This window comes from Patella vulgata, chromosome 4 (assembly GCF_932274485.2).
Source record: "Patella vulgata chromosome 4, xgPatVulg1.2, whole genome shotgun sequence".
In the NCBI taxonomy this organism is placed as follows: Eukaryota; Metazoa; Mollusca; class Gastropoda; family Patellidae; genus Patella; species Patella vulgata.
The window spans coordinates 13,959,707-13,985,988 of NC_065882.2; the positions used below are offsets into that span (position 1 = coordinate 13,959,707).

The 26,282-nt window shown below is 38.5% G+C and overlaps 2 protein-coding genes across 2 annotated transcripts; both read right to left on the reverse strand.

The window, feature by feature from the left end:
• Positions 1–2,957: 2,957 nt before the first annotated feature.
• On the reverse strand, positions 2,958–12,461 carry LOC126817306 (uncharacterized). Its single transcript, XM_050544164.2, has 2 exons — positions 8,585–12,461; positions 2,958–8,392 (listed from the first exon to the last, which is right to left on the reverse strand). Exon 1 carries the CDS (start codon positions 12,428–12,430, stop codon positions 9,155–9,157), a length of 3,276 nt encoding a protein of 1,091 aa, XP_050400121.2. The 5' UTR covers positions 12,431–12,461; the 3' UTR covers positions 2,958–8,392; positions 8,585–9,154.
• A 1,125-nt stretch (positions 12,462–13,586) lies between these two features.
• LOC126817798 (uncharacterized) lies at positions 13,587–23,252 on the reverse strand. Its single transcript, XM_050544944.1, has 7 exons — positions 23,072–23,252; positions 20,757–20,917; positions 18,776–18,979; positions 18,398–18,579; positions 17,940–18,114; positions 14,482–15,177; positions 13,587–13,606 (listed from the first exon to the last, which is right to left on the reverse strand). Exons 2-7 carry the CDS (start codon positions 20,860–20,862, stop codon positions 13,587–13,589), a joined length of 1,383 nt encoding a protein of 460 aa, XP_050400901.1. The 5' UTR covers positions 20,863–20,917; positions 23,072–23,252.
• Positions 23,253–26,282: the final 3,030 nt, after the last annotated feature.

The window sequence follows — 26,282 nt, forward strand, 5'->3', positions numbered from 1 at the left end:
CACATTTATTTTTTTCGAAAGTATCAAGCATTCAAACTGATTATCAACTATACACTATCGACCAATGAAATTGCTTAGCTCTGCTTAGCTTTAGCTTGAAATGTTAATCAAGTTTAAACATTCTACCTCAATTACAAGCAGAGTTATTATGTTCCAAAGTCTTGACCAATCAAATTGCTTATCGATCTATAGTCTATGCAGAAAATTCTCATCATCGAACTTAGTCAAGGTAATGATATAATGAATCTATACTCGGTGTTTCATCACTCTCACTTAATTAAAACTAAAGTTATCGTGCCCCAAGGCATCAACCAATCAGATTGCTTATCTCTGCTTCATCTATTGAACGCCTACACTAAGTTTGAACATTCTAGCTCAATTAGAAGGAGAGTTATTGTGTTCCAAAGTCTCAACCAATCAAATTGCTTATCGCTCTGCATACCCTCAGCAGAAAATGTTCATGATCGAACTTAGTCAAGGTATTGATGTAATAAAGCTATGCAGCTATCTTCACACTCCATCAAGGCATTGGCCTAATAAACACCTACACCAAGTTTGAACATTCTAGCTCAATTAGAAGGAGGGTTATTGTGTTCCAAATTGCTTATCGCTCTGCTTACCCTCAGCAGAAAATGTTCATGATCGAACTTAGTCAAGGTATTGATGTAATAAAGCTATGCAGCAAGTGTCCTCATTCTCACTTAATTAGAACTAAAGTTATCGTGTCCCAAAGCATCAACCTATCAAATTGCTTATCTCTACTTACCATAAGCAGAAAATGCTCATCTTCAAACTCTATCAAGGCATTGACCTAATAAACACCTACACCAAGTTTGAACATTCTAGGTCAATTAGAAGGAGAGGTATTGTGTCCCAAAAAGTGTGACGGACAGACAGACACAGACGGACGAACCCATTTTAATAGTCCCCTGCTTTCTTCGAAAGGCGGGGGACAATAAAATCAAAGATGTTTGTGTGTATGTTGGATGTTCGCCCCATACTGCACGCAGCGATCCATCTACTTCTTACTTCGAGAATACAAGTGGAGCTAACTGTAGACAGGCAGCCTAAGTTTGGGATGGTGTTCGCTCATCACGCTATGGTGTAACTTGATTGTTGATGTGACAAGAAGCGACCTGGCATGACAACACGTCACATGAGGTGTCATTATCGATATCGTATAATATACAGTAGTGCTACTATCTGCTACATAATAATGATAGAGAGAAATTCAAGTTTTCTCCATGCCGTGTGCTGTAATGGAAATTTTGCCCTGGCGGCAGTGCTACGAGGTATTGTTTTGACTGCCAACAGTCAGACGGTTCGTAAACGTGTTGCCAGGCCGTAGTTCCGCTGCCTGGACAAAATTTCCCTCATAGCACACTGTATGGCGCATGCCCGTGTTGATTAGCCCTGCAGAGTTTGGAGCAAAACAGTAGGACGTTAAACCCCATTTCATTTCAGTTCACGTGTTGCCAATGTGAAGTAAACTTTCATTCGATCACTGATATCAAATAAAGTAGTGTTGATTTTGACTAAACACCAAGAAGACAATTTAAGGACAATTCTATCAAAACTTTAGTTACATTCAGTGCATGTGCAGGGTGTTTGCTGTTGGTGGAAATTAGAATAAATCTTGACACATTTCACCGAAACACGTTAGTACTGCTTTTAAGCAGTTCTTGTTATTATTATCATTGTTGTTGTATTTATATAGCGCGACAAGTGTGTTTCTAACCGCATTCACAACAAAACAGTTCAAAAACATTTTTGAAATAAATGTGTTTTTAAGTTAGTCTTAAAGCTCTGGATGGCAGAGGACTTACGAAAAGATTTTTGAAGAAAGTATATTCACCAGAACACTTAGGGCCTGCTCTTGTTTTGGATTTCAAATCGTAATTACGCCAATCTGTACCCGATGCATACCACAACGACGAGATCGAACCCGCTTTTTATACTCCCACATTTTCATGTGGACGTATTATGTTGTCCGCCCACAAGCTGTTCGTAGACACTCAGTCACAATTTTTATCCGATTTTAACGAAGCTTGAATTATAGGTTTCTTTCAATATTGGCATGTATCAGACCATAACTTCATTGACTATGACCCCTGATTGTACGAAAAATCGCGATTTTAGCTTGTGGGCACTCCAGAGCTCACAATTTTCATCTGATTTTGCATGTTTATAACGCAAAGATCTTGGTTCCTTTCAAGATTCAGGCATATCGGATCATAACTTCCTGAATTATAGCCCTTGATTGTACGAAAAATCGCGATTTTAGCTTGTGGATTCTCTGATTTTAAAAACCGATTAAATATATCGCCATTCCACCATAATGAAGGCTGAAGGCGAATTTTGGGAAAATCTAAACGAAACTGACCAATAAAATGGCCTTTCTTTTTACGCAAATTGTGTAAATGTATGTAATACAAAGTTTGTGGGCCCTCCAGAGGTCACAATTTTTTTATCCGATTTTGATGACGATGTCCGCTGACAGATCCTATGTCTTTATATCCCAAAGACCCCAGTCCCTGTCGATATTTGCGCATTTCAGACCATAACTTTCTGGATTATGGTCCCTGATCGTACGAAAAATCGTTTTTGTTTTTGGTCTGTTCTCTATGCATCTCTTACAAAATGTAGGCGTAACTTGCCTGGCAACCGCTGGTTATTGATCCCTTACACCCACCAGACAAGTAGAACTACCGTAGTTAGGTTGAGCCTTTTCACATGAGATATATTTATGAATTACGCTATAGACAAATTTTATAATACATTACTGGTTTCTATTGCGTTGTTTAGCAACCGAAGAACATAATGAGAATACTCCATGTTTAATAACACAATAATAACGTCAATTTTATTTTCAACATTTTCACAATATTTGAAAGACGTTTCCCACGCGGGGTGTTAATGGGTTTTCGGTTTCTATTCAAATTCAATAAAACATAGAATACGATATGTCTTGCGTTTATTCAATAGTTACAATAAAACATGTTATTCATGTATTTTAAATACAGTACTACAGTTCAAGATAAGAAAATATTTCGCTTTTACACGTTCAACAACACACGTAGACCTGTTCCTTTAAAGGCTCAATACCACTCTTGTTGTAACTGAATAATATGTTCCAATCTTTATTCTGGTCAACAAATTGCACTATTTTACAATATTCCAATTAATTGATGATACAAATTTCATCTTAACACACCTAATTTAAAAAATTGAAAAAATTCAACTAAATGATTTGAAAAGCCTGACGTAAAGCTGTTCAAATGTGACTTGGATTTAAAAATATTTTTGAACCCTCTGGACAAGTAAAATAGGATTTAATGGATAATTTACACAACAGGTAGGACACTAACACATCTAGTACTTAGAATAAGGCTACTTTTTTTATTATTTGGAGCTGTTAAGCCAGCAAGAGTGTTATTGTCCTTTTAAGGAACTGTCTCTGATTGGACGATATCCGCTGACAGTTCCCTATATAACTGTAATATGAAAATACCATTTATCATCCCCACCTTTTGGAATCCTTACCGACTATTTGTCAGCCCGATTCTTCTTTGTTTGCCAAAGGAATCATTTCTTGCCACAGCTGACACACATTTATAATAATTGAACACTATTTTCAAGTAGAATTCTGCGATTAAAAACATACACAAAATAAGTTTGAACTGATCAGCCATTACGAGACTCGAACATGCGCAGGGGACCGCATGTTTATTTAATCGCTAAACTCTACTTGAACATAATGTTGAATTATTATAAATTTGTGTCAGATATGAGGAGAAATGATTCCTTTTTGCAAAAAACAAACATTCACGTTGTAAAATAGCCTGAGAACAGAGTTGGTGAAGAGCGGTAATTTAACGTATTTTCATATTGCAGCTATATTGGAAGCGATTGGAACTGTCAGCGGATATCGTCCGATCAGAGACAGTTCCTAAAGTAAATAATGTAGACCTAAATGTATTTTTCAAATAAGTGTATACACATATTTCCACTAGCTCTGGTGTTTGTGTGTATGTGGGGGGGGGGGGCGTGGGTGTATATGAGTGCGTGGGTGAGTGTGTGTGCGCGGGGGGGGGGGGATAACATTACTACTAACAGATAAATATAAGGAATTAAACTTATATCATAGTATTGTGCGTTTCAAATTATCTAAGTTCCCAGGGATAACAGTTTCGCACAGATCAATTAAATTTTGTTTCCAACTGTGCAGTGTGCACGTTGCCCTCTGACAAATGTAATCAGGATACCGCTTTTCTTGTTTCTAGTTCAAGTAATTGGGACACCACTGGAGTAAAAAGAATGAAAAAGACACAAAACAAAAAAGAGCCCTTAATTTAGAACATGTTGTGCAAATTGGATAGACGCTTCTTTGTCGAAGTAAATCCCATAGGAATATCAAAACAGAAAAAAATCAATTTGTCCTCGCTAGAATATAACCATTATTATTATTGTTCGATTTATATAGCGCTTCATTACACGTGAAGTGTTTCTAAGCGCATATCACAAACATATACTTCAAACACACAAAAACAATCAAAATCAGGAGAACATATGTAAACACAGCTGCCTGTTAGGCGCTATTATTCAAAGGTTTATATCCAACAAATCAACCGGCTAATCTCTATATTGAACTCAGTCGAGGTATTACCTGATGAACACCTACACCAAGTAGAGTTCAAAAATAAAAACGAAGTTTAAAAGAATCAACTTCATTAACAAAAATTAAACAACCAAAAACTAAACTGATAAATCAAATTCAAACGAAACAAATAAAACAAAGAAAATGAAAAGAGCAGTACATTACCATTCTACATTAACAAAATAAAGGAAATCAACTTGTGAAAATTTGTTAAAAAAATAAAAGCAAAGTAACACTAATGTTAATACTTTTTTAACGAACATATCATAAATATAATTAATTTTACCTATAATATCTATTTCAGAAATCAGACTTTATTTTGCAAATAAAAAAAAAATTCCGAACAAATGATTTTTGCTTTTTAGTAAGGAGGTATGTACATAGTACCCAAGAAAAGAAACCACCGCAATCTACCTTGGGTAATTTCTTTACGGACGATTTGGTTTTGGTATCCGACCTCAAAATGAATAATCCTTGTAAAACCCCGATGATCTTTCTAGGCCAACACCTTGATCGAACTGGCGAGACCTCTAGGCTAGCGAGCCATCGTCTTACTCACCCTTACCCTTGCCCATGACCAATTTTTCTCTTTTTTTTATGCGTGACCTAGCCTGACCCATGACCCACAAAACAATTTTTATGTGTGGCCTAGGTTTTTTTTCGGTAAATAGTGTTGTTTTTTCGGTATTTTAGTGATTTTTTGGTATTTCGGGTATCAATTTTTTTTTTAGGTACTTTACAGTAGTTTTCGGATTTTTCGATTTTTTCTGTATATATAGTGAACTTATTACCATTACGCTGGTCTAGTAAAGAGTAGGGGGTGTAGGGGGGGGGGAGTTACGTTGATGTTATTACAAAAGTCTTTGGAGTCCAGTAAGAATAAAAATTCGAAAGGTATTGGACTGTTTTGTGGTAGACAGTCTCGGATTTAGGTTGATTTTGGTTGTGCCAAACGTGTTTCGGGTGTTAAGTTTGATGAGCGGAAAGGTTTTTTTTCGTTACCCGTCTTGTTGACAATGCTGACGTAGTCAGCTATATCCATTATTGCAGCTTCGTGTTCTCTTTTGGAGTGGTTGTTACCTGTGAGGAGGCTAAGATTGATAACAGTTTTCGTAATATATTCATTCTGAGATGTTCTAACAGGTGCTTGGATAGAGTTTTAGATGGTTGATATTATTGGTATGGCTGCATTTCACCAGGATGTGTAGTTTGGCATTGGCTTCAATCTGTCGCGAAAAGTGTTATATGTATCAGGCGGTAATGTGGAGGAGAGCTGGTGAGTGGTGACGCTGATCTCTTTACCATTTCAATAATAGCGACGAGAGAATTTGCATCGACACTTCGTCAGAAATAAACATCTGAAATGTCCTGTATCAGGTAATTCAATAGTCAGTGAGCATCTAAAAAAAGACTAGTATACTCGTCCTCTTTTGGATCGGAATTGGATTCGTCTGTCAAGGATTCATGATCAGAATCATTAGGGTCATCAAGGGATGCGTTCGTTTTCGCCATAAAGAGTTACAGTGAGCGCGGTCAGTCAATTATTGTTGGAAACGGTCCGATTTACAGTTCGTATGTTCACTGAAAATACTTGAGAGTGGCCATTTATGATTCGATGGAATATGTTGATGGTTTTCAGATACATTTAATACGTTAGCCATGTGGTAATTTACATTAGTTTTTGGGTGGAGCAATTAGACTTCTGGCTGGGATACACCACTACTGAACCAGCGGCTGCCAGGCAGGATACGCCCATATTTTGCAAGAGATGGATAGAGAACAAGCTAATCAGGGGCCATAATTCAGGAAGTTACGATCCGATATTGCGCAAATATCGTAAGGAACCAAGATCTTTGGGTTATAAACTTACATTTCAAGTTTCATCAAAATCAGAAGAAAATTGTCACCTCTAGAGGGTCCACAACCTTGATATACCATATTTTTTTTACGCTATTTGAGTACGAGGGGCGGCCATTTTGTCTGTCAGTTTTGGTCCGATTTTCACGAAATTCGAACTCAGCCGTACTTAGGGTTTTACGGTGATATAATAATACGGTTTTTTAAATCGGATAAAAATTATGACCTCTATAGGGTCCACAAGCTAAAATCGCAATTTTTCGTACAATCAGGGGCCATAATTCAGGAAGTTACGTTCCGATATGCGCGAATATCGAAAATTGTCACCTCTAGAGGGTCCACAACCTTGATATACCATATTTTTTTACGCTATTTGAGTACGAGGGGCGGCCATTTTGTCTGTCAGTTTTGGTCCGATTTTCACGAAATTCGAACTCAACCACCCGTAGGGTGTAACGGTGATATATTCAAACGTTTTTTTTTAAACAGGATAAAAATTATGACCTCTATAGGATCCACAAGCTAAAAACGCGATTTTTCGTACAATCAGGGGCTATAATTCAGGAAGTTACATCCGATATGCGCGAATATCGACAGTAACCGAGATCTTTGGGTTATAAACTTACATTTCAAGGTTCAACAAAATTGGATAAAAATTGTGACCTCTATAGGGTCCACGACCTTGATATACCATATTTTTACACTATTCGCGTACAAACGGCGGCCATTCTGTCCGGTAATTTTGGTCCGATTTTCACGAAATTCTAACTCAACCTTCCTTACGGTGTAACGGTGATATAATCAAACGTTTTTATTTAAATCCGATAATAATTGTGATCTCCAGAGGGACCACAAGCTAAAAAGGGCGATTTTTCGGACAATCTGGGGCCAAAAGTCAGGAAGTTACGTTCCGGTGGCTGAATGGTTAGCGCGCGCTGTATCATAAAGTCTGTCATTGAGTCGACTGGCGTGGTTTTGAATCCCCGGTTGTACGTGACAAAGAGTAGGGTCGCCTGTCCAACCTCGTGGGTTTCCTCCCACTGCTAAAGACCCCTATGCGCAGGCGAATTATTGAAATAAAATTAAACCATATGTTAGTCCCGAAATGACCTAGTTGTGTCGAGTGGATGTTAAACCCCATGTCTCTCTCTCTCTCTCTTAGCCTTTGGTGTTGGGGAAATAGGAGCGTCTGGAGGGGACGACAGGAAGTTTACCCAATACCACCCAACATAATTGAAGTATTATGGTAGTTTCCCACAATAATGAGGTAGCATTTAGTTAGTATTGAGTAGTAGTAGATAAATCGCCCAGGCCTGCGGAGAACGCCCACCACTGAAATGTCTGAAGGTGGTCTTTTGATACATGTAAATTTGCTGAAAATTTTGCATATGGGTGTGGGGCAATTAGAGGCGCCTAGTAAATGCGCTGATCTAACTTAGCCTTTTGGGTGGGGCAATCATGGATGTCTTTACAATCAGAATTTCCCAACATGGGAATCTACTAACTTGTGTCGATTGTCTAATAGCGGATAGGCATTTGTGATGCACAAATATATCCTCGGAATGCCAAAGAAAAAGAGACGAAATGGTGGATTGATAAGTCGAATGGGTACGAAAACCAAAACGCCTATAACTCTTTTTGCCCATGGCCGATTTTCGGTGGATTTTTTTCCCCTGAAGTTGTACTCATATAGACCTTTCATAAAAAGCAAGAATCGTTTGTTCCGGATTCCCCCCCCCCCCCGCTTACGTAAATTCGAAGTACTCATACCAGCCTATTACTTTCCCTTTCTTTAAAATAACATTGAATGCCGTCACTTAAATTCTTTTTACACCATCATTTGTCACATTCTTGTAGATGTTTCTCGTCAGAATTTCCCTGCAATGATAATATATTGTGTTCATTTTCCATAATTGACTATAATAATATTCTGAATCTTATTGGCATAACAAAGTCTAGCAACGCATATCGGAACCACACAGTATATAATTAAAACTTTTTAAAATAGTTTTTTTTACACTGCTACATGTTTCAGTTACCTTTCACAGACAAAGATGAAAACCAACATACCCTCTAATGTTCTTTAGGTGCTGCCATTTTTAGCTGTCCGATTTTAATTTCGGGCTGATCAACCATTTCTTGTAAAAGTTCAATAATTTGGTCAATAAGATCTTCTACATCAGATTGACTGTACATCTCTGCACACAACTGCAGCTTTAGTGACGTTGTTTGGGCATTAAAATTAGTGAAAACGAATAAAAAGGATTCGCCAAAAATATGTTCATTATTGGTTTCTTTCACTTGCAGTTCAATTCCATCCTTCATTGCTGTTAATTGGTCAACAAATGAATAATCGTTAAAAGTCAAAACATGGCGGTACAAGTCTTTGTTAGCATCCTTAGGTATAAGTTTTTCTATTTCATCATAGGGAAACAGACTGTTATCAAGAATGTCATTGACGTGTTTGGAGTTAGTAACAAGAAAATCTTTCACGGACATGGAATGTTCTATATCTGCAAAAATTGGAATATGGTTTATTAAGCATTCCATAAAGTTTTTAGTAGCTGGTAATAACCCCCGAAGGTCTTCGGGTAGAATAATAAATACTCTACGATTTCCAGACCGAAGACTCAAAAACAGCTAATACATAGACATCATTATCTTAGGGGTTGTTGTCCGTAGTGTCTTGCTTAGTCTACTTAGATTATTGTGTAGTACTCCAGATAATTGTCTATGAGCTGTAACTGACAGACCGTGTAAGTCACATCTTTTGGGAGAATCGATAGAAATCAACGGGACGCCCTTAGATAGCTCCTCTTTCCAAAAACTCTTCATCGCACTAGATGATGATTCTAGTTCCCCATGCATTATATTCGCTGCCAATCTATTATTTTCAGATGTTGGTATTGGAAGATGTTTAAGGTCGCCGTACATACAGGCACTTTTCAAGCAGTTTATGAATTCCTTCAATAACATGTTCATCGCTTGTATGTCAAATGCTATGTGATTGCATATAATGGCGATTCGCATAGATGAACCATTTGTGTGGTATATGAAACGGACGGGTCCTTTGGACTTCAAATCAAAGTGTTCCATACTTTCCTTTTCAAATGCTTCATCGATGTTTCGAGTGTCTTTGTCGATTACAATCAGATCAAGTGCTTGGTTTGCTTCAATCAGATTTCGTTTGATGTCCTCTTTTGAGCCTCCTGGACGCAATACTCCTGAGTAAGTTGTTCTAAGAATAGGATTTCTGTTCGTTATTTCCAACAACAAACTGTTCATTTTCTCTTTATCCAGGCTTAAATCTGAAAATTCCATATCAAATAATAGGTGGAATGCTTTGCAAGCTTGTGGATTTTGGTTTAATTTGTAATATCTGTACTCCATGTGGGATATGGTTTGTTGGTTGTTAACGTTGTCATCTTGACAGTCAACCTTATTGCTACTCCTGATATTCTCATTTATAAAACTTGAAAGACTAGCTACAGTTGTATCTGGTGAAAATAATAAACTAATAGGTATTGTGGAGCTAATATTCTTCTTTACTTCGTTCACAACTGTCATAGCTGACATTGAATCCATTCCTTCATCCACTAGACAGGTGTTCGACGATAAACTGTTTTCATCTAAAATCAGAACTTTACATACTAATTGAGAAATGTAAGATTCGATCATTGATATTCTTTCTTCGGTAGTTGCTGACTGTAAAACGTGGGTACTTATTTGTATTGTTTCAGAATTTGTGTCCGCAGTTACTTCAGTGATATTTCCAGATTTCTGTAATGTACCACGAAGCTTTTCTATGGCAAACATGTCTTTGTTCCCCAACAGAGTAGTTTTAAGGAGCTCTAAATTTAGATCAGTTACAATAATCTGTGGAAGATCTGATAAAATGGCAGATTCTAGGCAATGTCCAATATCGTCTTTGCAAATTAGACGGTAACCTTGCTTTTCTAGTCTTTGTCTATTACGCAAATTATCATTGACATTTTCCAACATTCCCATGTCTAAAGGTCCCCAGTTTATGCTTTGTGCGGGTAATCCCTTTGATCGGCGATAAAATGCTAAGCTGTCCTGGAAAGCATTTCCCGCCCCATAATTACTCTGCCCTGGTGCCCCGAATACTGATGTTATTGAAGAATGAAGAATAAAGAAATCTAATTTAATTTGTTTGGTTTCTGTTGCTAAGTGCATGTTCCAAGCCCCAGCAATTTTAGGATCTAAGACTTTTGTTAATTGTTCCTCCGTCATGTTAATCAATGTAGAATCTCTCAATACACCTGCTCCGAAGATCACGCCTTTAATGGTGTTCATCGGGAATTGGCACATGAGCTCTTCAAACGACCCTTCCAAAGAAATAAAAATTGTTACGTCTGTTTTTACAGCAATAATCTGACAACAGCATTTATCGGATAATATTTCCATTTTCCTCTTGTCGTCCGGTGTGGGATTTCTGCTGTTGAAACAAGCAATAACCCCAGCGTTATGTTCAGCCAGCCATTTAACACACTGCCACCCAAGTCCAGTTAAACCACCAACAACTACATAAGCAGCCGATTTATTGAGTATTCGATCTGGTGGTCTTAAGCGTAATGGTGATTGGTGATAACTGATATTCTTTGGAGAAAACAACTTGGTCAGATAATCTGCAGATTCCGTGAATGCTCCATAATCATTTATAATAATTTCTACAGCTTTAGTTGAATTCTGCAACCATTTTGTCATCTTTGGCATGGTAGATGTGAGCTTTCTGTGTGAAAATATGTCCAATTCCCTTAAAACTTCAATTTCCGAATCTCGCATGTGGTGATATAATAGACGTAAGCAGTCTTGTGTCACAAGAGCAGAAAGGCTAGTAAATCTTCTCACTTTAGCAAATTGTAGAATTATACTTTTGTCTAATCGTGTTAGATTTATTAAGTCGCATTCAGTTGTTAGATTGTTGGTGTTTCGAGAAACTCGAGTAGTTTTAACTTTCCTACATCGCAGCATTAAGCATATAATTTCTTCATATAATGAAGTGTTATCTTCGCAAAATAAGACAACAGACTTGGATGTTATATGCTCACATATATGCCACATAGTTACGAAGATTGTTATTAATCCAGGGTGGTACCCGGGTAATAGTGACAGTGGTATACAACAGGATTTAGGTACCTTTATCCTGTTTGATGCATGTACGGGATAGCATGATATATAAAAATCATTTTGATTGTTTTCTTCATAGCAATGCGTCTCGAGGCAATAGATAGGAAATTTGGTTGGTTCGTCGGTGTCTTCTTGCTCTTGGGAATCGAAACAATAGGGGTATAAATCTGGATTTTGGACAACCAAGAAGTCCACGCGCATTACAACTGTATTAATTGGGTTAGCATTTCCTCTTTCATGGCAAGGATACATTTGAAAACGATCTTGTATATTATCTTTCTGTGAAGAAAACATTTCAAAATCGCCTAATGAGGACTGGTCTCGTTCAATGTAATCTTTCATTTCATAAAAGCCCGTACATTCGAATGAATATACTGCACCCGCTGTGACCAGAATTTCACCCTGGTTTTTAAGATTGTTCGAAAATTCACACATTAAAAATTCCAAGATTCCGGTCTCGGATATCTGCTCATTACTATAATCCTGAAAATCAACAATGTAGAGTTGAAAAGACATGGTTTCTCTTTGAACTGATCTAAGAAATCCCCATATTGAAACTTGAATTGGGTTACAATTTGACGTTTCAGCATAGTTGCTTTTATCGGTAGTAACAGTCCAGGTGTTCCTCGTAATAACTACAACCCTGCAGTTTTCAGTATTTTCGTGAAGATGTATTAAAATATTTCGGAGTCGGAATAATTTTGTTTCCACAAAAGTCTGTATGTCACGCTTATTAACTATTTGATCTTTGAATTCGTCCATCATTATTGCTATATTTTTGTGCTTTTTAATTTGGGTGCTGAAATCCGCCGATAAGTTAATATTGTTTTCCATAATAATCCAGCAAGGGCCTTCGTCTTGCGAGATGTTACCGCCGCTCGCGTGAAAACTTGTGTTATGGTCGACGAGAAGAACTTTTTTCCAATTTTGTTTGTAAAAATATTCTTTAGTTTTCTCCCGATTGATGCCAATGACTTTAATAGTGAATTCCAAAATACTAGCTATGATGTCACCATTGTCAGCACAAAGATGGATTAAGTAAGTTGACGTTGTTGGTGTTTTTGTTAGATTCTTAACATAGCAAAACATTTGATCTTGTACTTCCCGCAAGACCCGAATTTGGTTCAAATGGGCAGGAAGCAGTTTAAAGTCGTATTCGTTTGAGCCGAAAACGCTAGGTGTTTGAAGGAGACCATCTATTATAGCCGGGTGCAGTATCGTTCCTTCCATTTCTTCTTTTAGAAGTCCATTCAACTTAAATTCCACTAAAGCCTCGTTGCTATTGTTATTCTTTACGCCCCTTTTCAAAATGGTCATTGCCTTTCCATATTGAAAGCCATAAGAAGCTAAATTAGTGTATATGTCTTCTGGTGTTAGCAAACTACTACATCTGCTTCGGATATAATCTAAATCTAAATTATCAACAGCAGATCCACTAGGATAAGATTTAATAGTACCTGTAGCATAAGCTTTGGTTCCTTTAAAGACCCTGAATTGTATCTCCTGATTTATATTTTCTGTTTCTACATCAAGCTCTTTCGGTTTTCGGTTCATCAAAACAAGTGGGTTTTTAAAGTCAACACTGATTTCTTCGAATAATGAGCGGGGAGATTTTGTGGCAGCAATAGCTAATCCCACTTCTGCATAGAATGCACCAGGTATCACCACTATCCCATTTATTCTATGTTCATAGATAGAACCAACGCGAGTCGGGTCTAATAGAACTTTATAATTTCTAGAATCTGAACCGAGTAATTTCAGAAATGGATGACGGTGTGTTTTAGAAATAAAACCCATGAGTGTTTCTCTTGCTATATTGGGAATGTAACAATTTGGAACCCGATTGAACTGGTATCGGGGAACTTCCAGAACTTTTCCTAAACATTTTAGAACATCCTCCCATTTAATATTTACTCCATACTCATATAGAGATGCTGCAGCCTTTGTTATAGATATCATTTCACCATCTTTCTGTATTGTTGGTATGGCAATAGCAGCAAGATGTTGTTCAAAGATTTCCCTAATGTGCGCCTTTAAAATCGGCTTCGGTCCAATTTCTATAAATATATTAATTTTATCGGGTTCGTGAACTTCTACTATAGACTGGTGAAACAACACTGGGTTCCTGACGTTTTTCGCCCAGTATTCAGACGTGATGAAATCTGCACCAACGGCCATTTTCCCGCTTACCGATGATACTATTGGCGTTGTAGGTGGAGTTCCGTCAAGAGTAAAGGCAGTAGCCAACTTCTTTGCACAATCGTTCATATGGTGTGAGTGAAATGCGCTTGTCACATTTAAATCCATGAATTCTACACGGCGTTCTATTTCTTTCAACCGAGATTTGATCAAATGAACGACTTCATCATCACAACTGATTGTGCAACAGGATGGGTTGTAAAACAAGGATATGTTTGCTTGTGTTTTAAATGTCTCCATTAAAGACTTTACGTCAGCAATCTTCATATTTCTGACTACAAACATTTTACCCCCTGTTGCTTCGGCTTGATATTTAGTTCTATGATAAATAACACAAACTGCTTGTGTTAGGGTAAGAGCTCCGGATGCATACGCTGCTGCAACTTCACCTATAGATTGTCCAACGATAGCATCTGCCACTACACCAAATTCTTTGACCATAGCATATACACCAACTTCACACGCGAATGTCATGATTGGGGCTACATAAGGATCATCCAGGTTAAAGCCGGTCTGAAATGCATCACACAAATCCCATGAAACAAATTGTTTCAATAAATCTGACACACCATTTATAGTATCTTTGAATATAGTAGAATGTTTCATTAAAGACTGACACATTCCTTTCCAGTTTGTTCCCATTCCAGCGAAGACCAAAATAATTTTCTTCTTCTTAGAAAGAGGATCTGTTCTGTTTGTGTGTTCTAAGTCAATTTCTTTCAATTTTTGAATAATTTGTTTCATGTTAGTGCCAACGACAGCAACACGAAACGGGAAATGGTTTCGTCTATACATAGTGGTATACGAAACATCCTCAATTTTATAAGCTTCTCCGGTTTCGCAGAAAACCGATTTGATCATATGTAAGGAGGAGAGATCACGTGCCGACAAGCAAACAATCCTGGGTAATTGAGATGTTGAGGTGTCATAATTTTCTAATTCATTTGACGGGTTCATGTGGGTTGTGATAATAGCATGGCTGTTAGTACCACCGAAACCAAAACTATTTACACAAGATCGCATATACCCATTATCGGTTTTGGGCCAGGGCTGAACTTCTGTTGGTACCTTCAGGTTATATTTATCAAGAGGAACATTCTCACTGGGTTTATCAAAATGGAGGGATGGGACGATTTCCCGATGTTTATGCATCAGTAAAACTTTAATTAGACCAGCTACACCAGCACCCGATTCTAGATGTCCAATGTTAGTTTTTACAGATCCTATTAGTCTCTGTTTGGAATTTGTATCTTTCTGAAAGAATTTACCAAGAGCTGTTACTTCTACTGGATCACCTGCTTTGGTTCCGGTCCCTACAATAGGAATTAATCAAAATAATACCAATTACATAATGTCATATACACGTATATATTACCTGAGCCAGTGAATATATACAAGTTTGAATATAGTACGCCCTAACATTTGTATATGATAAAATCTTGTTTACAACAATCTCGAGGCTTTTAGTAAATTCGTTTTTGTGGTTTGCACAACAATAAAGTGTCAGCTAAGTGAAGTTCTCAACTAAGAAATGACAGCAGGTGTTCCAAAAAGAGTAAGACCGCGTTATTTAAAACACGCGGTTGTCATGCAAGATACGCCCACATTTTGCAAGAGATGGACAGAGAACGAGTTAAAAATATAATGTGATTTTTTGTACAATCCAGGAAGATATGGTCCGATATGCGCGAATATCGAAAAGAACAGAGATCTTTGGGTTATGAACATACATTTCAAGTTTCATCAAATCGGATAAAAATTGTGACCTCTAGAGGGTCCACAACCTTCGTATTACATATTTTTACACAATTTGCGTACAAAGAGCGGCGATTTTGATGGACAGTTTCATTTCAATTTTCCAGAAATTCGAATTCAACCTTCATTATGGTGGAATGGTGATATATTTAAACGTTTTTTAAAATCGGAAAAAAAATGTGACATCTAGAGAATCCGCAAGCTAAAAATGCAATTTTTCGAACAATTAGGGGCCATAATCAAGGAAGTTACGTTAGGATATGCGCGATTATCAAAAGGAACCAAGATCTTAGTTTTCGTTAAATCGGACAAAAATTGTGACCTCTTAATTTTGTACAATGAAGGTCCATAATTCAGGAAGTTACGATCCGATATGCGCAAATATCAAAAGGATCCAAGATCTGTGGGTTATAAACATGTATTTCAAGTTTCATGAAAATCGCACCAAAATTGTGACCTCTAGAGGGTCCATAACCTTGATATACCAGATGTTTACACAATCTGCGTACTCAACCAACATTACGGTGTAACGGTGATATATTCGAACGTTTTTGAAAATCAGATAATAATTGTGACCTCTAAAACACGATTTTTCGTACAATCAGGGGCCATAATTCAGGACGTTACGATCTGATATGCGCAAATATCGAAAGCAACCAAGATCTTTGGGTTATAAACATGCATTTCAAGTTTTATCAAATCGGATCAAAATAGTGACCTCTAAAGGGTCCACAACCTTGATATACCAGATGTTTACACTATTTGCGTGGAGGGGCGGCCATTTTGTCTGGCAGTTTTTGTCCGATTTTCACAAAAGCGACCTCAAACAATATTACGGTGTAACGGTGATACGTTCGAACAGTTTTTTATACACCCACATTTTCATGTGGACGTATTATGCCGTCGCCACTGTCCGTCCGGACGTCCGTCCAAAATTTGTTTGTGGACACTCTACAGGTCACAATTCTTATCCGATTTTGACGAAACTTGAAATATAGGTTTATCTCGAAAAGATCTCGGCTGCTTTCGAAACTTCATGGATTATGGCCCCTGTTTGTACGAAAAATCACGTTTTTGGCTTGTGGACCCTATAGAGGTCACAATTTTTATCCGATTTTGTTGAAACCTGAAATGTAAGTTTATAACCCAAAGATCTCGATTCCTTTCGATATTCGCGCATATCGGACCGTAACTTCCTGAATTATGGGCCCTGATTGTACGAAAAATCGCGTTTTTAGCTTGTGGACCCTATAGAGGTCATAATTTTTACCCGATTTAAAAAACCGTATTATTATATCACCGTTACACCCTAAGGACGACTGAGTTCGAATTTCGTGACAATCGGCCCAAAATTGACAAACAAAATGGCCGCCGTTCGTTTTCAAATAGCGTAAGAATATGGCATATCAAGGTTGTGGACCCTATAGAGGTCACAATTTTTATCCGATTTTGTTGAAACTTAAAATGTAAGTTTATAACCCAAAGATCTCGGATCCTTTCGATATTCACGCATATCGTACCGTAACTTCCTGAATTATGGTCCCTGATTGTACGAAAAATCGAGTTTTTAGCTTGTGGACCCTATAGAGGTCATAATTTGTATCCGATTTAAAAAAAAACCGTATTATTATATCACCGTTACACCCTAAGGACGACAGAGTTCGAATTTCGTGAAAATCGGCCCAAAATTGACAAACAAAATGGCGCCCGTTCGTTCTCAAATAGCGTAAGAATATGGTATATCAAGGTTGTGGACCCTATAGAGGTAACAATTTTGATCCGATTTTCATGGAACTTGAAATGCATGTTTATAACTCACAGGTCTTGGTTGCTTGTGATATTTGCGCATATCTGAGCTTAACTTCCTGAACTATGTCCCCTGATTGTACGAAAAATCGCGTTTTTAGCTTGTGGCCCCTCTAGAGGTCATAATTATTATCTGATTGAACCAGCGGCTGCCAGGCAGGATACGCCCACAACCTTGATTTACCTCGATATACCAGATGTTTACACTATTTGCGTACGGGAGGGGGTGGGGCATTTTGTCTGGCAGTTTTGGTGCGATTTTCATGAAATTAGAACTCAACCAACATTACGGTGTAACGGTTATATATTCGAACGTTGTTTTTAATTCAGATAATAATTGTGACTTCTAGATGGACCACAAGCTAAACGCGCGATTTTTCGTACAATCAGGGGACATAATTCAAAAAGTTACGATCTGATACATGCCAATATCGTGGACGGACGTGCAGGGGTGACAATATAGTCCACATGAAAATGTGGGTGTATAAAAAAGCTGCATTGATCTTTAACTCACCGTGTGCTTCGATATAGTCTACTGATTCTGGATTAATTCTATATCTGTCAAACACTATGTCGAGTAGTGATTCTTGTTGCTGGGGAGATGGTGCTGTGATTGGTGTGACTGTTTGGCCATCATGGTTGACAGCTGTAACAATAGTCCCCCAGATAGGATCATTATCTTTCAAAGCCTACCAAAAACACAAATAATATCAAGTAAACAGCATATAAAGTTATCGAAAGTTTTCTATTTTGTAAATAACGTGTACCTCAGCACATTCTTATGGACTTAACAGGGAATGAAGGACTGAAAAAGTAACAGAAGGTTGTTGGGGGTGGGGTGTTACGAATTAATGATTGGTCTAGCTACAAAGCCAAAATATAAAAGTTATACAAACATTTCAAATATAAAAGTTATACAAACATTTCAAATATAAAAGTTATACAAACATTTCAAATATAAAAATTATATACCTGTTCTAGTGGTTTTAAGATAATAATGCCACACCCTTCACCCCTGGCGTATCCATCAGCATTTTCAGAGAAAGCCTGACATTTTCCCGTAGGCGATATCATACCAGCTTTACTTAGTTGTATAAATATATCTGGTGTCATCAGTGAGTTGACCCCACCTGCTATAGCCATATCACATTCTCCTGAGGAAACATTATTATTATTATTATTTATTATTTCCTGTTTCTCGATTTTGTTTGAATTTTGAGCCCTGGTTTTGTGCTTGGTTTCTGTATTATGCTCATCATGGAATATTTCATGCTTTGCTTTACAAAAGAATTCATCAGTAAAACAAAAATATTGCACTTATTTCAACAAATTACATTTATGTAAACCTACCTGATCGTAAAGCTTGACAAGCTAGATGGACAGCAACCAGAGATGATGAACAGGCGGTGTCTATCATCATTGATGGACCGGTCCAATTGAACACATACGACACCCGGGCAGCTACAATACTATTACTGGTACCAGTCAATGTATAATTATCGCTTTCCTCGGCAACGGTAGAGAAAATTTTGGCATAATCAGAGGTAGTCATACCTAAAAGAAATAGGGAATTTCATGCCAGTTTCGTGTCAGTGACAAATAGAAAAATTTACAATGTTCATATCCGTGGCATAAGATAATATGCAATAACACTCTCTTGAATATTAAACGTATTACATCCAAAAGAGAACCAAAGTAACACACTAACACCACTAAATCTGAAGACCTTTATTTCACACACGTTCAGTTTTTCACTGTCTTCAGAGACAAGTGTTTCAAATTCTGACGACCCTCCATTACACACTCTGGGTTCGGTTTCTCGTTTGAGGTGACCGAAGTTATGAAATTCTTAGCTAGTAAAGTTACTCCACAGTGAGTATAAATAGAATTAGAAATCTATGAGTGGGGAGTAGCCGTGCCAGATTTCTCTCAAACTAGTTTCGTTCATTTCGAACTCATCAGGCTTAAATGAAATAATGCGGATGTTCCCTTTATATAGTCGTCGGGGACCGGAGCACAAAGAGGATCTCGGGTGGTCCTGCGCAGTGCTGTATCTCCGGAGCAACTGCTTCCGTTTAATGGTGAACAGAGAGACGGCTAAAGATTTGCCGTTTTAAAATGCTTATTTGCATAGACCCTTAGGCTTCCAACCCATTTGTCTGTGTCGTTTAAAATAATATAAACAAGTGGGGATCATTTAATTGGATAATCGGACTGGTTGGTTGAATCGTGTGATATGTACTAAATTATTCTAGTATTAGATAGCATAATTTGGAACTCGTCCAGACATCCATGCATGCTTAGTCTACAATCAGACTTAGTATTCAACTGAGCTGTGTGAATTTGAACTGACCCGAGAGGTGATCTGGGGTTGGGGGGGGGGAGACGCACTCCTTTACCAAACGGGTTTGATATCTTACGGCTAACCAAGCACTGTCGCGATATTATTCTAAAAATAGACTCGATAGGAGTTGGAAACTAATTAGAGACTTTTGGCAAGCGGAATTTTTCACATCCGTATCCGTATCGTATACGTTACGTCAATATAGTTTTAGAATTTTGGCAGATTTTCGCGTCGCGTACGTATGCATCGCGCTGAGCTGAGTTCTATTACAGCATGATGGCAGACATCTACCAAGATCACCATTAGTACTAGTCAAGCACCTAGCCTACAATTTCCCGGAGAGAGTGAAGTTGCTCGACAGTCGCTGAGCTATTAAAAAAAATTTTAATGTCAGATCTTATTAAAAAAATCTTCAACTTCAACTCGACAGCAATTTTTGGTTTCAGTAATGTATCATTTCAGAAAGTTTATACCCGTTAATCATTTACAGATTTGCAAAGTCCCACCTCACTAAATATAGCATGTAGATCAACCAGCATGTAGGCAGACAGACAAGAAAAGTATGAATATTCCGAGAAAAACCCATAAAAAATAATGATTAAATCCCAGTTTTTATCATTGATAAAATCAGATCTAATATATACCTTTGTGTTCTATGCTACAAACTGGTTCATAAAAACGGTACGATACAACAATTCAGCGACTAAAAGTAGCACTGAGGACTGTGAAATGACGACAATGTTATACGGACCTTTTTCCGTATGAAAGTTGTTCGATACGTGCTGCCATATCACGTATGAGAAATACACACACATTGATGACGTCACACACAAAATCGATACGGATCAGGAATTTACGCTTGCCAAAAGTCTCTAATTGTGGTCCTCGAAAACCCGATGGTCCAGCAATTGTTGGTGTGCAAGTGCCTCCCCCCCCCCACCCCACACACACACATACACGATAGTATTACTTTATAATAATAATTACCGATATATACTCCCGTGTTAGATCCACTTGTTTGCTGTTTACTTATGCCAGCATTCTCTAAAGCCATAAAAATACCGTCTAATACAAACTTGTGTTGCGGGTCCATTTTACGAGCTTCAAATTCATTGACGCCATACAGTTTAAAATCCCATTTGTCGTGACTAGAGTATTATAAAGAAAATTTGATTTTTTAAAATTATATCCTCATTGGCGGTTTGGAATGCTTCATTTCATTAAATACAAAGATTAAGTTCATACACTCAGAGCCATTAAAAACGCAATGCCTAATTCGGGAAATATTTTTAGTAAACGTTTTCTTGTGATGGGTCTCTTTTTTGGAGTTCTGGGTTTGAACCCAATATCAGTTCTTGGTAATGAACTTTGTTTGTGCAAATGCAACACTTGTCTTTTTTCACGATTTTAAGAAGTCCCATGTTACACATTTTGCACGTGCATTCCCTGCACTCTGGCCCTTTAAATACAGATCAAAATTTCAACATTCATCACTTCGGAAAAATGCCATGCCTTACACAAGAAAACAGGAACACAGCTATTGGCATGCTGGTTAAGGGGGCTTCACAGGTAGCTGTCGCCAGACTGTTTAATATCCACCCATGAACCATTGCTCGCCTCAGACAATGCCTTCACGCCACTGGAAGAGTTGCCGATCGACCCCGACCTGGAGCGCCACCTGTAACAACCGCTGCTCAAGATCGCCACATCCGACTACATGTTCCAGTCAGCTACTGATACTGCCAGGGGAACTGTTGGAACACGGCAACGTCAGATCAGCCATCAAACAGTCCGAAGGCGCCTAGCTGCTCTTGGGTTACGCTGCCGTCGACCATAGCAAGGTCAAATTCTTTTGCATCGCCATTGACTTGCCAGACAGCAATGGATCGCAAATTAGGGGTATCTGCATAACACACCATGACGAAATATCATCTTCTCGGATGAATCCCGATTCAACCTCGGTTTTCCTGATGGACGTCACCGTATCTATCGATGTCGGCATGAACGCTTTGCTCGTAACTGCGTGCTGGAAAGCGGTCGTTTCGGGGGAGGTGGCGTCATGGTTTGGGTCGCTATCAACGTCAACTTCCGGTCCCAGTTGGTGGTGGTACAAGGCAATCTCAACGCTCAACACTATGTTGACGCCATCCTTCGTCAGGTGTTGCTTCCATTGCTGGAACAACATGGCGTCCGTCGACAGATGGTTTTCCAGCATGACAACGCCCGACCCCACACTGCCAGGTGTTTCTGAACAATCATCACGTCTGTGTTATGGATTGGCCCGCTATGTCTCCCGACATGAATCCGCTCGAACACCATTGGGATGAACTTGGGCAACGGGTTCAAACTCAAGCCGTGCCACAACAAACTGTTGCAGAGTTAATAATAATAATAATAATAACATTTTGCCCTTTATAACAGAAGTTAAAGTTGGCACAGGCACACCAAAATCATTGGCAAACAATCCCAACACGTGTAGTGAGACATCTGTGCCAGTCCATGCCAAGGCAACGTCATGCATGTGTAAGAGCTCAGGGTGGACATACCCGATATTGACTTCAGCTGACCCCCGCTTTGTTTAATGGCTTTGAGTGTATAATTTTTTATTTTTTTTCATATAAGCATTAGGTAATGGTGACTTAATAATGGTAAATATGGTAGACATAATAAAAATAAAAATAGGTCTAAAAATTATAAGCTTCAAACTATGTGACTCACTGCCCTTCATGGGCGTTTGGGATTTTGTTATATAAATAGAGCATACATTTGTATGCATGCAGAGAAGAATACGATATTAGTACAATTGATTATTTTATGTGATTGGTCGAGTTACTTGTTCGTTCTAATATCAGAAGTTGTTGTTTTTTGGGGTTTTTTTCAAACTGGGCTTATATATTAAACTATATATTTAGTGTTTCCATGCAAGAAAATGAAATGAAATGTGGTTTAACGTCCTAGTGTTCTGCTCCGATCTGGGCTAATGAAGACATTGAAAACCCATACAGTGTGCTATGAGGGAAATTTTGCCCGGACAGTGGCATTAGGGCCTACTCTTATATCGAATTCCCATCCGAACGACTAGACAGCTGTCAAGCTTTGTCCTGCATCACTGACAAGGGGAAACCACGCCGGAAGATCTGGATGAACTTTCTTGGCCAATGCAGGGATCGAACACCCGACCTCCAGGCTAGCGAGCCAGCGTCTTGCCCACCGTGACCCCCTCCATGCAATAAGCTGCAGTTCATAATCACCAAACACGAACGAGAACATACAATTACAAACCCATTTTAGATTTAACATACCCCTCAACAAAACCTGCTCGTCTAACGTGTGTTTTTCCAGCTAGTGTAGGATCAGGATCGTAAAATGCTTCTAAATTCCAACGGTTTGGTGGAACGTCTATCACGTGATTTTCGCCATTACGTAGTACCCTCCAAAACTCGTCAACATTATCAGCTCCAGGAAAACGACAACCAACACCAATAATAGCCACGGCTTCACACATTGTTTACTGAAGAAAAGGAAAATTGGTGAACATAATATTTGTACTCCATGGAAGAGTTATTCAATGAATTCAAACGAAAAACCACTTATGGATAAGAATAATTAAGAGTCATTCCACTAGAAAACCACGTAGAAGGTGGGGGTCTGCAGATCAAGTTCATCTCGGGGGAATTTTATGGACTCCTCACAGCCAGGAGGGCCGATCTCAAAATTTCACCGTTATTGAGAAACAGCCTCAGGTTGATTTTTGGCCAATTTTGCCATTTTCAGGTCATTTTTGGTCAATTTTCAGCCACCTATTGTAGCGAGTCTAGGGTTTGGATGGAAATGGTGGTGATTGGTGATGTTAGTGGGGGTCTTCCTGTGCCCCAGTGTGAAGACCATAAAGTCGCGTCTATTCTCTTTGAGTAATGATCAGCAAAATTGTAACTAAAACCGAAAATATACACCTGCGAAAATTAGCTCTATTTTCTATGATACGGGGATAGGTCAAAATATCGAAATGGTTTTATGCACAGCTCGACACACTCGATCGATATAAAAAATAAAATCTCTATCACCTCTCTTCAATCTATGCGAAATAATAAGTCAAAGTTGGTGAATTTTCCCTATTGTAATCTCTCATTCTCTATGAAATGGCCAACTACTTTCATTCAGGCTAAGCCAGCTTTCTCCGTTTCTTCACCAAATCATTCGCCAGCACTCGCAGGTAGCAGCTTGAAAACCGCTCGAGCAAAACTAGTCTCTTTGATGATGATTGGTATCCAATCGATGATGGCCGCGCCCGAGACTGCAGAAAATTGTGTTTTTTCTTCATTTTTGGCCATAGAATGTTGTACATATCCCAGATATGAGTAATGAAATGACTTAATAGATTGAAAGAGTGTACTAAGGACATTAAGGCCCGTCCTTTAGCACATTACATAGCAATAAGTGAATTGAGAACCGAATGGGAGCTGATTTCTTGACGAAGTGGGATTTTTGATCTTGATAAGTCGATTCTAGATATGTGCTGCCCATCTCTACCGCCTGGGTCTCAAATGGAACATTCCAAAAGAATGTAAACAATATGCTGTCCATAATGAGGAAATGGGCTCTCAAAAGAGCCAAGTTCCTACACCACCTCAGGTTAGTTCTTCAAATAAATGATATGACGTAGGGTCAAAAATTAATTTTCATCCTGGGATCATTTTCAGAGTCCAAAAAAAAATCTTTCCATGCCCTTTAAAACATTTCTATCGGGGGCCACCTCTCAAAATATTGTTGACATCAACCCCAACGTATATGGGCCATTGAAAATTTTCTTACATTGAGTCTCCGAATGATGGAATGGCTGGTAACAGGGACCCCTGCAAATACTTAGAAAATAGTTTTAGTAAATTATTTTATATGGTTTGGTTGTTTCAGGTTACTGTTGGAACTGATGACATCCCCCCCACTGCTACATCATCTGCAGCTACTGGTAGTACTGCTTACATCCATCATCAAACTACCCCTACATCATCTGCAGCTATGGGTATTAGAACTGCTACGCTGCCTCTTCCTTCTGTAACAGCTATTGTTAACGACACCAGTAACAGTAATCACTTAGAACTACCAATAACTGGCCTAGATCAGGTAATGATGATTACATGCAAACCTTTAGGAAGGTTGCTAAGAATTCGCTGAAACCCGACACCAAACAAATCAGAATAAGAATACTGGGATTGGTTCAAGATTCGCATGTAATCATCATTACCTGATCTAGGCATATTATTTGTAGTCATTACTGTCACTGGTGTCGCTACCAATAGCGGTTACAGAAGGAAGAGGCAGCGTGGCAGTTCCAATACCCATAGCTGCAGATGAAGTAGTGGCAGTAGATTGATGATGGATATAAGCAACACTACCAGTAGCTGCAGATGATATAGCAGTGGGAGAGATGTCACCAGTTCCAACAAAGACCTGAAAGAATCAAACCATATAAAATAATTTACTAAACTTATTTTCTAATGTACTATTTGCAGGGGGCAACATTTGTAAAATTTTCAGAAACTGGTCCCAGTCAATCCATTATCCGAAGACTCGATACAAGAGATTTTTCAATTGCCCATATACGTTGGGGTTGATATTAAGAATATTTTCAATCTGATTAAAACACAGATCTTATTTCGTTTAGTTTTTATAGTTCAAAATTTCGTTTTACTTGTCTTTACTACACTATGATCTGAAAGATTTGTTATCATTGACGTGTTCTGAATATTATGAGGGGGGATCACGTGGCTAAGTGGGTAAGACGCTAGCTCGCTAGCCTGGAGGTCGGGTGTTCGATCCCTGCATTGGCCGAGAAAGTTCACCCAGATTTGCCGGCGTGGTTCTCCCTTGTCAGTGATGCAGGACGGAGGGGCTGACAAGGAAAGCTGTCTAGTCGTTCGGATGGGACGAAAAACCGAGGTCCCGTGTACACATTGGCGTGCACGTAAAAGATCCCTTGGCAGTTGGAATTCGATATAAGAGTAGGCCGTAGTGCCGCTGTCCGGGCAAAATTTCCCTCATAGCACACTGTATGGCGTATGCCCGTCTTCATTAGCCCAGGTTAGGAGCAGAACAGTAGGACGTTAAACTCCATTTCATTTCATTTTGAATATTATGAGGTATTAGCCAATGAAACGGTCTGTTACGGCGAGGTTTAGGCATGTTTTGCACGGAACTGTGGGTTAGCCCCGAGAAGCACTTATGCTGATTGGTAAATCAAATGTCTGACGTCATAGGCCCACTTGCCGCTCGTATGAACAACCATTTAGATCTTCATATAGTGTAGGTCATTAAAAGTATCCAAAACAAAAAACCAAACGAAATATAGATCTGTATTTTAATCAGATTGGAATATTTTGAGAGGTGGCCCCTGATAGAAATGTCCTTTGGATTGGATACCAAAAAGACTAGTTTATTACATCACTCCTGTCTAACAAATCATAAAGCTGTGGTGTTACGGTGGCGGCATAGTATTTCACCGTAACACCACAGCCA

Bases quoted from the DNA above. Each gene is read 5' to 3' on its own strand.
- LOC126817798 (XM_050544944.1), bottom strand. From the start codon at position 20,862: ATGGACCCGCAACACAAGTTTGTATTAGACGGTATTTTTATGGCTTTA. The intron at 18,580-18,775 runs GTAGGTTTACAT...ATGTTTCCTCAG, and splicing joins TTGTCAAGCTTTACGATCAG to GAGAATGTGATATGGCTATA. The intron at 18,115-18,397 runs GTATATAATTTT...TGTTTTTGGTAG, and splicing joins TCTTAAAACCACTAGAACAG to GCTTTGAAAGATAATGATCC.
- LOC126817306 (XM_050544164.2), bottom strand. From the start codon at position 12,430: ATGATGGACGAATTCAAAGATCAAATAGTTAATAAGCGTGACATACAG.